Source organism: Abramis brama (genome assembly GCF_963993115.1).
Source record: "Abramis brama genome assembly, chromosome: 8".
Classification (NCBI taxonomy): Eukaryota; Metazoa; Chordata; class Actinopteri; order Cypriniformes; family Leuciscidae; genus Abramis; species Abramis brama.
The window spans coordinates 18,761,666-18,775,481 of NC_139970.1; the positions used below are offsets into that span (position 1 = coordinate 18,761,666).

At 37.8% G+C, this 13,816-nt stretch overlaps 1 protein-coding gene across 4 annotated transcripts in view; it reads right to left on the reverse strand.

The window, feature by feature from the left end:
* The window catches only part of myo16 (myosin XVI), a 221,366-nt gene that overhangs the window by 59,752 nt on the left and 147,798 nt on the right, over positions 1-13,816 (reverse strand). For all 4 annotated transcript variants that reach the window (XM_084122649.1, XM_084122646.1, XM_084122648.1 and 1 more), the window contains exons 20-22: positions 11,061-11,202; positions 6,970-7,042; positions 632-784 (exon numbers count right to left, since the gene is read on the reverse strand). In XM_084122649.1, the coding sequence (XP_083978775.1) occupies positions 632-784; positions 6,970-7,042; positions 11,061-11,202 (368 nt within the window). The remainder of the gene's footprint in view (positions 1-631; positions 785-6,969; positions 7,043-11,060; positions 11,203-13,816) is intronic.

Below are 13,816 nucleotides of genomic sequence, written 5' to 3' on the forward strand. Positions count from 1 at the left end.
AAAAAATAAGCATGACAAAAAAAAGGACATTGTAAATAAAATGTCCCTTATACATTTATAAAACAAATTTAAACCTAAAGTTGATTTAAAAAAAAAAAAAAAAATGCATTCACTGCCCAAGGGATAATAAACGGTCCTTCTAAATCTTTTACAACTAATTTAGCAGACTTGGTGCAGCTGTTTATCAGCAAGGGACATGTGTGAAAACATGAAACAGACTGCCGTAAAACCCCCTCAAATGTACGCAGAATATATGTAGTGAGGAGAGGTAGAGCACAAGTGTGTGTGTGGCGAGACAAAATGTGCTTATGTGTGTAAACCGCTGTGTCACTTGGTCTCGACCAAAGGAAGAAGTCATTTCATGACTCATAAAATGGTCACATCTGACAAACGGCTAATAGAGTCATAGTCTAAAAGATGGGCTTTATCACACCTAAGGGAATTCAACGCGCCTGGATGCGTGTTAGCCTTTATAAAAGAGTCAGCGGGTGCATCCGTTACTGAGTCAGTAAATGAAGAGACAGCAGCACCAGCCATTAAAGAGACAACAGAGGGGCCTTGTACAGGGTCAACAGCCTCGGGGTGGGGAAAAAGCTTTTTCCCCGGCTCTCGGAAAGCCACGACTGTCTACCTGGAAGAAGAAGTCCAACACCGCTGTCTGGTTGCCGAGGGAGCGTAGCGTCTCCATGGCAACCCCCTCCTGCAGACATTCCTGCTGCTCCTGCTGGAAGAGCACCTCTGCTGTGTACTGCCGGATACGCTCGTTCACCATGTTAATGCACAGCTACAGACAGAAACACACAAGGAAAAAGCCTTTGTTAAGCCTCTGTACTTACAGCATATGGACACTTAATAGAATAAAATACACTTTCACTGAAGAATTGATTAACTAGCTCATTTCTCATGTTAATACATCTTCGTTGACACGTGGTCACAAACAATGTTTCTCATTAAATGGTCAATATAGCCAAGTACAGTAAGGCATGTTCCTCCTTAACTATGGACACTTCTGCACTTTTTGGGAGTTTTACAAAAAATAAACGAGTAAAAGTATGAAAAGTAAGAGTTCGGTTATGCAGAATAATTCTGTCAGTTTCCTAGAAGTAATTTTCACCACAGTAAGTTCTTAATGGGTTTTTTTTTTTTTTTTGGACTAGAAACGATAATTGGTAAAATATTATCTTCTGTTCTGACGTGCCTTAATTTTTATATTTTTCTTCACACATTACATGTCATATTTTTTTCATGCTCTTTACTGACACTGTTGTCTTCAAGTACAGTAACTTAATTATTTGTTGATTTGGAAATTATGCATCATGAATAATTATAATATATTACAATTATTACATTTTGTATTAAAATAAGACAGACAGACAGACAGACAGACAGACAGATAGACAGATAGACAGATAGACAGATAGACAGATAGATAGATAGAATTTTAAAAGATAGGATTGTGTACAATGTATTACGCACTGTTCATATGGCTATATATGGAGACTGCTCATTGGAAGCAAGCACGTGTGTTTTATCAGGCAAAATAAAGCTTACACTTATGAAGTATATTTAGCATTCCACATATTTTTCAAACAATATCTATATGAAAGGCGGCTTTATCTGCACACAAAGAGCTGGCAAGCGCATTAATTAGCTCTTAACAAACATGGCTGTAATAAGTGTTCCACATTAACCCTTCACACTCATTAACTCTCAGTTCCACTCACAGTTCCACACGCTTCAGTGAGCTGCTTTATTCCAGGAATTCATCCTAACATCCCAGTTACCGGACTCATTTAAATCATTCATCATCGCAATCCAGTCGAGATGAAAGTTTAAAAACAAGGAACCCTAATGGAAGGGAGTCCAAAAGTACAATTTCTGATAGAAAAGAGTAGATGGTGGCTTTTTCCCAAACAAAAGAATTCCTCAGCCACACTTCAACTTCAAACCATCTAGCTGCTGATTTAAAAATATGTTTTTCATAGCTCTCAAGAGCTTAGGTCATATATGATGGAGCCTTTTTGATATTGCCTATCAAAAGTCCATCTGAGGGAAGTATACGTGCACGGCTGCATCAACATGGGCGTCTTCCAAGATGAATGTGGCAACACACACTGGATGAAGTACAAACAGCAACAGTGGAAGTAATGGAGAGGAAAGAAAACAAGTATTGTAGAAAAGATCATCAACTTCTCATCATGAGGTTTTACAGCACTACGGGATGTCATAGGGAAGACTGCCCAAGCGCTGACACCAATTCAGCACACATTGTGAAAGAAACCGATCAGAGCAAAGATGAAGAGCTTGGAGAAAGAGAGGGAGAATTCCAGAGCACTGAGCTTTTGTGCTCATCCATGGAGAAACCATCTTAAATGTGGGACAGAGGATAGAGGAACATCCTACCAATGCAAGACAACATATACAAGATACAACATTGACTTAAAAATGCCTTGCTAACAGCACTTCTAAGAACTGATGGACCGGTAAAACGATCATGTCAAAAATGGCAGGCCTTAATAGCGATTATTGCATTTCTTTTCTTTCAGTAAGTTTTAGTCCAATGCGATAACATTACCTAGCATTTTCGGGAAAAATAAATGAATCTCTAAGTCAAAATGACTGGGACAAAAAATAAAGGGTTAAGGGCGAGTGAATCTAAAAATCAGTGAAATAGGCCTTCAAAATAAGATCAGTGTGGAAAAGAAATATGATATCAAAATTTCACCACACGATTATTGTGTACTTTAATGGTATTATCAGGATTATAGAAATAATAATGATATCAATCAAATTTATCTTTAACTTTGTGTTTTCTCTTTTATGGCCAATTAATCAAACTCAAAATCTGAGTGTAGGGAGGCATTGAGAGAGTTTGTCACCAAAAGCGTGCAAGAATAAATAACATTTAATATTCAACAATATTATTGTTTTGACTGCACTGACACTATAGGGTAAGAGCTGAATGGAGCTGGATGATGGCATCACTGTTTTCTGCAGAACTGCTTTATAGATGAAATGAACTAATTCAATAATTGATGATCCTCCTTTCAATGGAACTGAATCAACACTGAACTGACTTCAACTGAACAATCACACTATTTTCTTTTACAGCTGCTGTACAGCCGTTTGCATTAATGAATCATTTTCCTGTAATCGCTGAAAAGCTCTTTTGAAGCAATCTGTATTGTATAAAGCACTATATAAATAAAGGTGACTTGAGTTACTGTTGATCAACACTTCCTGCATACAGGGAGTCTAACAACAACCCGTCTTTATTTTCGAATCCAAAACCCCCCACACTGGCGGGACAACTTTTCTCAGGTGTGGGTAGATAATCTCTTCCAACATAATTATTTGTGGCAGTAATAACTACACAATGTGTTGTCTTTCTTTTTATGACGGGTGGCAACCAGCCTAAAGGTGCAATACCACCACCTACTACAGTATGTTGGAGTATCAACCAGATAGTTAGTGGCACTGAATTATTTACAATATCAGATGTGTAGTATTAACATATAGATATTTCATTTTTTAAATATCACTGCTATTTTCAATACCGGTACATTGTGACACTCCAATAGAGGAACAAAACATTCAATAGTGGCACATTAGCCTCTGTAATTAGATATTCAGAAAACACTGAAAAGCATTTGCCGAATTTAGAAGTTGAACGACTTCAGATTGTTTTAAGTCGACATTTATGCGATTAAAGTTGAAGTCGACGCCGACTAGTCGCTGATGACATCATTAATGAACAAATAAGCCTGAACCTCGAGCTGAGACTCGAACACAGCTATGGCATATGACACAGCGATGCCCACAAGGCTATTGCTCATACACAGCTTATTTTTATCAGTTCTTTTGTCTTTGGGTCGTTATATTTCACACAGGTTTCTGCTCGTCTGTGCAACCCCTAGTGGACTTCTTGATTTCAATCAGACCCAATTCTGATACTTATATAGTTATATCTAGTGGGCATTAAATGCCTAGTTCCTGCTCCTTAATCACGGTCACTCACCCCTTATTTGCGTTTTCTCTCATTCGTGTGACCTTGAAAGGTCAAGGACCGTAAATGTCTTTTGGCATGTGGATTAAAAGGTGTATATTTAGGAGACAAGCAATCGACATCTCGCCGTCTCGTAAGCATTCCCCAACCTGTCACGCCCACCAACACAAGGAGATCTCCCAGGGGATTGTGGGTAAGCACTTATCTCTTTTAGCACCAGCCCTGATTTACACCTTGTCCAACACTGTCAAGAAAGATATCCAGGAATGACACACATACAGACAACACACACACACACACACCCTACCTGTCTACCTCTCAACAGTTGTCAAGATGGATATCTGGAGAACAGATCCACACACAGACACAAATAAAGACCCTCATCTAGATGGGGACAGACCCTCAAAAACAAATGTTCATCAAGACAGATTGTCGGTGCGAAAATTTAACTGAACGTCAGTTTAAGCATCTGTTCCGATCCACAACATTCGTTTGTCGTCAATGCGACAAATATGTGCTCTAATTTCTTTCCCATCACACTGCGATGAAAAATGGCCAACCAATAAGATTCACACTTTGTCACAAGCCGCAGTTGTTACTTTAATCATCTTTTATCAGCCTAAGCTGGTCTAAATAGGTTTTGACCACTTCACCAGCAGGCCAACACGCTAAACCAGCCAAGGCCAGCAAACCAACTTTGGTTGGTTTAAGCAGGTTTCAGCAGGATACAGAGTGTTCTCATGCAGATCCCCTTTTATGAGGGATCAATCAGCTGTTTTAGCAGTTGGAAGTTGATGAGTAGCTCAGAAAGGAGCAGCTATTTATTAACCATTACAGCACAGCACCCCTAATTTACCTCATGCATCCTCCCTATAGAGTCTATGACAACAATGACATTGGATGGCGCCAAATCCAGGCTGATGGTTAATGGGTCAAAACCAAGTGTGCACAGAGCCTTCTTTGTGTCTGGTGCCAAGGGTTCAGCTGAGGAGAAAACACCCACCCCTTATACGTCGACCTCATCTGTCCAGTGCAAAAACACAGCATGCACAAAAGACAGAGAATTCTGGGCAGGGGGCCGGAGGTGCACACGTGGCGTCTTAGCCTTCAGTCAGACATTTGTCTCTCTCCAAACTAAAATAACAACTCGGGGTCTTGACAGCAGCTGCAGCAGCAGCTTTATTTCACACTAATCTTTTGATATACATTCGTATATAATATATGTATATACATTCATGGCACACTCAGCCATGCGCATAGATCCGGCTCAAGGCTTCTGTTCAAAATGAAACCGCTCTGTGAAGTACGGCCACAACAAATGCACTCGTTTCACAACAAGCTGAATTATCACTCTGTTTTGTCTCAACTGACCGCTCTGGGACGTATGGATACAATCTGAGTTTAATAGTTCACCCAAAATTAAAATTGTGTCATCATTTACTCACCCTCATGTTATTCCAAACCTGTATGAGTTTCTTTCTTCTGTTGAACACAAACAAAGATATTTTAAAGAATGTTGGTAACCAGACAGTTGGCGGAACCCATTGACTTCCATTTTTTTTTTTTTTTTGACAATGGAAGTCAATAGGTGTCGTCAACTGTCTGGTTACCAACATTCTTTAAAATATCTTTGTTTGTGTTCAACAGAATAATGAAAAACCTCATTTATAACTGATTAGCGCTCTACATGTGTTAATAAAAATGGCCGCTTATTTAATAAGCATAAATAGTAAGTGTTAACTATTATTCAGTGATATAATAAATTCTGAAGTATTTTCACAATCAACATTTATTTGCATAAGAGTGCTGTAGCAATGATTCCTTAAATCTGGAAATTAGTTTTTCCATTGTCCTTAAGTCAATGCATTTTTGAATGGCTTTTTGGTTAAATGTGACAATAAAAAAACGACAAGTGACTGTTAAAAAATATGTATCACTGAACCATTTAAGAGATTCATTCAAAAACACTGATTCATCTGGTAATTAAACAAGTGAAGTCTCTGAATGAGTAATTTAATCATTATATCAAATAATTTTTTTGATTTTTTAAAAAATAATGAATTCAAATAAATTACATATTTTTAAATAGACTGCAGCAATTAACATTGTCAGAACCTCTAGCATGTTATTTTGTTTAGTCCACGGGAGATTAATTATCTCTATTTTAAAACAAAACCTTGTGATTCTCAATTTATCCAGAATCGTGCAGCTCAAGGTTAACACAAGCTCAATGTATTTTCACATTTTATTCTACAATATCAAATATAATGTAGATATCTCAGTAATATACCCCTTTTGTTTGAAACAAGTGTCAGTGGCTATACGACATTGTCATCAGGAGGGTCGGTGGATGTCCACGCACACAGTCCGCACGCAGCCCGATTTTTGTATCCGCCCAGAAGTGCAAGTATAACAGTGCTTACTCCATTGTGTATACTCTGAAAGCTTTGCTGACATTACTGTGCGTGATATGGAGTGCAAGACAGACAATTAAGTATACCCAGGTCTTTAAAATACGGTCTACAGAGGAAGCTGGTAGACTCTCATTTAGAGTGAAATACTTTGATGGTGAAAAAAAAAAAAACCTGCCAGAGGAACATCCTGTCAATCGTTAAGTCTAAAAAAAACCATAGCCCAAGGCAGGAACATGCTGTGTGATAGGTTAGTGCGTTCCCCTGTACGGGAATGCCTTGATTCCCACTGGTCTGTGGCTCATTGGCAGCTCCACATCACACCCAGTGCAGACCAGCAGGAGGTTTAGGAGGACCAGAGTCCACAGTGAGAAGATCAGGAGCAGCTTGTGTTCTTCAGAGCCAGTCTCTGAATAGACTGCACTTAGAAAGGGGGCTATAATGTAAGCCTCAGTTGTCTGACATTATAATGATACGAAAGACCCTTTCAAAAGGTCACAATCAGATGTTAAAAGTGTAATTATCATCAATATCTGTGCTGTCTCTACTTACCTGTTCATAACCATTGCGTTGGAATTCCTCAAAACCAAAGATGTCCAAGATGCTTATTTCAAGGGCAGGATCTCTGTCAAAACAGACAGGAAAATATTTCAGGACTGTAGAGGGGAGGGTGATCTGAAGTCAACAATAGCTTAAGTGCAAGGTTTTTCAAATATAAAAAGCTGTGAAAAAAAAAACAATACTTAAAGGTCACTGACAAGAAAAAAGTACATTCAGGTTTTTCTAAGAAACAAAAGGTTATGTCAAGACAATTCTGTCATAATTTTGACAAAAAAAATTACACTGCATCTACACCAGAAGCGCCCGTTGTCTCTGGAAGTGTAAAACATATCAGAATGTGTCCTAACACCAACCAATCAGGAGGGAGACCAGGATTCTCACACACCAATCAGGAATGAGAGCATGTTACTTCAGAAACAGTAACATATTTAGAATTTAAATACATGTATTTGACCTATTTTTAATCACTTCACTTTGGAAAACTGTCCATAAATCAAATTAAAAAGCAAAAATGCATTATATTTGTAAATAAAAATGCAGTGTACTGGTGTGGTGCTGTGGTCTTCATGGTGGAAACTATCATGCCCTTTACGACCAGTAATAAACATTCTCATATGTGTCGATGAACATTAGCCTAATCCAATGCGCCCACTGAACTGCTGACCAGGACACAGCAGGTCAAGCCTGCTTTGCCCAGTTATCGATCACACTTCAGAACGGTACCTTCATTTACAATGCTAAACCTTTCACCTTTTGTAAATAGATTACAATGGATTTTTGAATGCGTGAATGAGTGATTATTCTTTTAGCTCATTCCATATATTCATTCATATACAAAAAGTACGTTCAAAAGTTTTAGGTTGGTAAGATTTTAATTAACAAATAAACATAACTTTTCTTTTTGAATATATTTTAAAATGTAATTTATTTCTGTGACGGCAAAGCAGATTATTATTATCATTACTCCAGTCTTCAGAGTCCCATGATCCTTCAAAAATCTGTTTAATATGTTGATTTGTTGCTCAAGAAACATTTATTTTTACTATAAATGAATGTGTTTACATGCACCCTCTTAATGCAATTATAATGGGATTTTGACAATAATGTGATTAAACTATGCATGATTTTGATCAATCTAATGCGATTAAAGGAGCATTCCGTAAGTTCTGAAATTTCTAACCATTACTGACACCAGTGGCCGTTAGAGGAACTGCAGCCAGTCTCATGCTCGTTCTCGGTGCGCACGCTCGTACGAGCACGACCACATCAACCAGGGTTGCCGCGGCAACCACTGACGGCTCATCGAGATTCACCACTCACCAGCATAATGTTTGAGGTAGGAAAAGTTACAGTACTGTAAGGTTATTGTTTGACAGACCATATTTTAGTAAAATGTTGCAGTGCTGCTTTATATTATCAACTAAAGTCTACTTCTAAAAGTATTTTAACACAACACTGTAACACACACTCCCAGCACTCACAGACCCCTTATTTTGACTATTGTAGAGTAACGCTAAATTATATAACTGAGTTGAAGACGTTATGCTTATTTTTAGATACAGTACAATTACTATTATAGTTGTACTACTATACTATTTTGTAGAATAGCAATAACATTATGGTATTAAAGGTAAAGGAACTCTAACCTTGATGTATGAGCTTGTCATGCTTTATTTTCATTCAGAATACCACATGAAATTTTGCACTAAAAACACTTGTCATAGTAAATAATTCGTTTTTTTTTTTTTTTTACACTTCCGAGGAGTGTCGGTGGGTGTCTGAGTTGTGCTGGGGGCTGGTCGCTTCTTTCCATCCGCAGAGTCCATTTGAAAACACCGATTGCCGCTGCTTACTATAATGGCTGCCGTGCCGTACGGTTGTAAGCCCAAGTAGACGAGAACGCGCATGACGTCACATTTTGTGAATTTTCGCGCCGATTCGGGCCCGACTCCTCCACACACGATTGAGCCTACAGGCTGATAGAGGCAACCGTGGTGGACAGTCGAGGTGTCATTCTTTTTATTACATCATGGTTGGCTCAAACATGTACAAATGAAAACTCTATCTTAAAGATTTTTTTAAGTAAAAACCTACGCAATGCTCCTTTAAGCTCATAATCGTAGTAGCCATATTTGCATTAAACTATAATTTTGAAAACAGTTGTGCTGCTAATTGTTCTTGTGGAAACAGTGATTCTTGTTTTTGAGTCTTTGATGAATAGAAAGTTCAATATAAATGTCTTTACTAAAACTTTCGATCAATTGAATGCCTTTTTCTGAATAAAACTGAATATAGCGCCAAATGCGAGTAAAAATTGGTGTTGGCGAGTATATGAAACAGTCACTCGCCAGTTGGCCGGTAACATTTTTATGAATTCTAACAATGCATGAACGTGAATGACGCTCGGGACAGTTGACGGGCCATCACTGCAGCGTCACGGAAGTTTAAGACTTGACGATTGAAATATTCGAGCACAAGCAGACGCGAAAGGGAGCCCATTCCGTTACAGAAAGTCAAAGCGAAAACTAAACTGGGCTCTCTTTCACGTCTTCTTGAACTTAAACGAACAAATTCACACTAAATTATGTCAAAAAACAGCGAGTATCCTAGTAAACATAGTCGGTTACGTATGTCTTAAGTAAAAGGAAACCGTTGAGAATGTAAACGCATGTGTAAAGTATCAGTATATTGGATCCATGCATTATGTCTTAAAGTGACAGTAGCCTAATAATACGGCTGCTGTCTGTATTTTTAATGTTAATCAAACAACAAACAAGAAAAAAAACAAATCACTCACTGCTCTTGACTGAATAAATTTTATAACTTTAAAAAGGATGAATTAATAAGTATGTTTAATTTATAAAGTGTTATTGAAGCGTTTATTGCAGACTATGCAGTGTTATTTCACATTTGCTTGCTTTATTACATTTCTGTACTAGGAAAATACTGTCAGACCTACCTAATAAACATGAAAAGCACTGTTGATTTCATTTGTATCTTTGTTATATTATATTTATTAGTGCATTTGCTTGTAATTTGAGTATTTGTTTCTTATTTTATTACTGACTGTTTACTGTAAGTCAGGCTAGAAGATTTAGTTGTGGTATCAAATCAAATCAAATCAAGTATATTTGTATAGCGCTTTTCACAATACAGATTATATCAAAGCAGCTTCACAGTATTAAAATAAAATAATACAACAAAGTTTGTTTCTAGTGGAATTTATTGATTGATAGAATAAAATTAAATATCCCCAAAACATCCCCAAATGTTGGTATCAACATTTTCACTGGTATCTAAAATTTTGGTGTCATAACTGCCCGTTTTTGCAAAAACAGTATCAGGATCGGTAAAAAATATGTATGGCTGGTACATTTGCAAAGTCACTAGCCATTGGCATGTGTATATAAAGTCAAATATAGGTTCAAGGCAGGTACGAAACAGTAACTGGCCATTAAATGATTAGAAGCTGCCAAGTTCTAATTGTTTCTGCATATTTGTATGTCTTTAAAGATGAAAATATGCTCAGTTTGTTTTTGTGGAGGACAGTGAGGCATGTGAAATTGTGTGGAATGATGAGTCACTGTGACTTGTCTATGTGTGAATACAAACATACTTTGAGTTCCATGGAAATTTCAGTTTTAGCTGCGAGATACCTTTCTCATAATGCAATGCCGGCGCACTGGGTGTGTTCTCCTGCTCGAATGCTACTGGCTGTGCCGCTTATCGTCAGGTGCTCTTGCATTCGCTGTGTAAACTATTCAAAAAGTTCACCGTGACCCCTTGTTTTGACTGATGTTAAATCACAGAAGGTCTCTGAGAAGGATTTGGTGTGAGTTTCTACTAGTCACAACTGAGTGCGTCCCGCGAGCATTAGAGTCGAATAATCCGTATAGATCAATAGCTGGTAAGCGTCCCTGCAATTATATGTACACTGACATGGGACTGTGCACTTTAGAATTTAGATTATTGTTCAATAATCTCGGTTTATGCAGGCCTCCTATTCACAAGCCTCCACATGCACAAAAAAACACATCATCCATATGAAACCATGCATCTATCCTCACATGAATGCATCTTACCCAGTGTTTTCTTCATGGCTTTGGAGGTAAAAGTTAATGTTATTGACCAAGAAGCTGAAGAGTCGTCCGTACAGAGCTTTGACCAGGAAGTCTCTGTGATGGTTGGACATTTCAACTGTGTGGCGCCTTGTTATGACATCACCTGAAGCAGAGGGCAAATGCCAAGCGATTAGTGACTTTTTACATTGTCTGTCTGTCTGTCTGTCTATCCATTTATCCATCTATAAGTCTCTACCTATCTGTCTAATGTATTGTTCTGTCTATCTATCAACCTATCAATCAATCAATCAATCAATCTACCTATCTATTTATTGTTCTGTCTGTTTCAATGTTTTATTTGTCTATCTGTCAGTCCATCCATCCATCCATCCACCCATCATTGTACCATTCCATCTATCGATCCATCCATCGATCCGTCCATCCATCCGTCCGTCCATCCATCCGTCCATCCGTCCATCCATCCGTCCTGTACCTACCTGTCTATCCATCTATTTATCATTCTGCCTGTCTCTCTGTCTATCCAACAATTTATTACCTTGTCTTTCTATATATTTATCAATTTGCTTGGCTGACTGACCATCCAAATATCCATCCAATTATCCACCCCACCCATCCATCATTCTGTCTGTCTGTCCGTCCATCCAATTTATCATTGTCGGTTTATCTATTTATCGGTTTATAAATTGTTCTATTGTTCAATCCATCCATCCATCCTTAAATATCTACCTATTTGTTTATCCATCTATTTATTATACTGTCTGTCTCTGTCTATCTAGCCAACAATGTATTGTCTGCATATTTATCTATTTATCTGCCTGTCCATCCATCCATCCATCCATCCATCCATCCATCCATCCATCCATCCATCCATCCATCCATCCATCCATCCATCCATCCATCCCGAGTCTTGCTACCCCACCAGCTAGACCATCACCAAATGAGCATTAATAGCATCTAAATTCAAGCTGGTCCTTTAAACAGGGCTGGATGCACATAAAAAAAGTAGAGATTGCAGTAAACAACAACAAAAATCAAAAAATCAAAAATCAAAACAGCCAGTGACTGCTCAAAACAACAGGGGGACAGAGCAAAGAGGAAAACAAACAGGAGACAGTGTGTCACAATTTGACTGATATACAACGCATGTGGGTGGCTGAAAAACAAGCGGCCCATTGTTGGTTGTGCTGGCTGAGGGGACACGGCACATGCTAATGTGGAGGACACACAGCGCCCGGGCTCCGATGATGTGACCTTTGATGATGTCACACACTGAATCACTGCATTCGCTATGCCATTCATGGCCGCCACAGTGCGTCAACTTCCAGATGCACACACTTCCAATGTCTGACCGTCAGTCAGTGGCCTCTGATTGCTGCATATACAGTGAGGAAAATAAGTATTTGAACACCCTGCTATTTTGCAAGTTCTCCCACTTAGAAATCAATTCTAAGATATTCTAGTCTATCAGCTAGCAGAATTCTAGCTGATAGACAGGTGTTCAAATACTTATTTGCAGCTGTATCATACAAATAAATAGTTAAAAAATCATACATTGTGATTTCTGGATTTTTTTTTTAGATTATGTCTCTCACAGTGGACATGCACCTACGATGACAATTTCAGACCCCTCCATGATTTCCAAGTGGGAGAACTTGCAAAATAGCAGGGTGTTCAAATACTTATTTTCCTCACTGTATTAAACTGCACAAGTGTGGCATTGTAAGGATGACATTTCTCTCTGACATGTTTAAGAAATACAACAACCAAAACAACAAGTAATTGCAAGATTAGTTCACACAATTACACAAGTAAGTTCACCCATAAAATAAAACTGTCAACGTTTATTTCAGTAACGTCCCCTGACCGTAAATTTAGGTGTGGCAGATTCTGGGTCTTAGCTTATGATAAACATTTTTGTACGTTTTATTTTCTAATCGCTGGACACATGTAGATACACTTTTGGCGGAGGGATAATGTCTTTGCATTATTCAGCCTAAGGGTGGCAATCTAATGATGATTGTTAGGTTTTAAGTACACACAAGATAGTATTGCGTGTATTAAGTATTGCCTTAATTTAGTATTTATTGCCTCTGAATTATGTTTTACAATGTTAAATAGTTGAATAATTTGTATTTTAAGGGGATTGTAGGGTACAAAATATTTACCTCAAAATTTTGCACCATTTATTATCTGCAATACCATAGTGCAACCACTAAATGGCTAAATAGCCCTATATATATACACATTTACAAACAGTTACTGCTGAGAACATTATTTTCAGACATAATACAGACATTATTAAAGACTACTTTTCTAAAAGTTGACATTTAAATGTTGATTTGAAGTGTCAGATTTTGCATTAGGCAAATCTGGCCACAGAGCATTTTGTTACTCATACCAGCTGCATATAATAGCGTGATCAGTCAGATGAAAGTAATCACTCTAATCCACATTCAACAATATATGAAAACAAAATCATCTTTAAAGAAATTTTAAGAATAAAGGTGGAAAACTTGAAATTTTGTATCATCTTAAATTCCACCGCAGTGATACAGCTGTTGCCGTGGCCATGCATTAGATCATCGAGTCAAAACCCAGATAACTTAGATTCATGAATGAAACACTCAGACCAATGTTGTAAATTGGACCAACTGATTTTTTTTAAAAGATCTGACTCAAAATAATGCATACATTGCTACTTCTGTCATAAACTCTAGAGCTAGGACAACGTTTCGATCTCTGATCTTTTCATCATG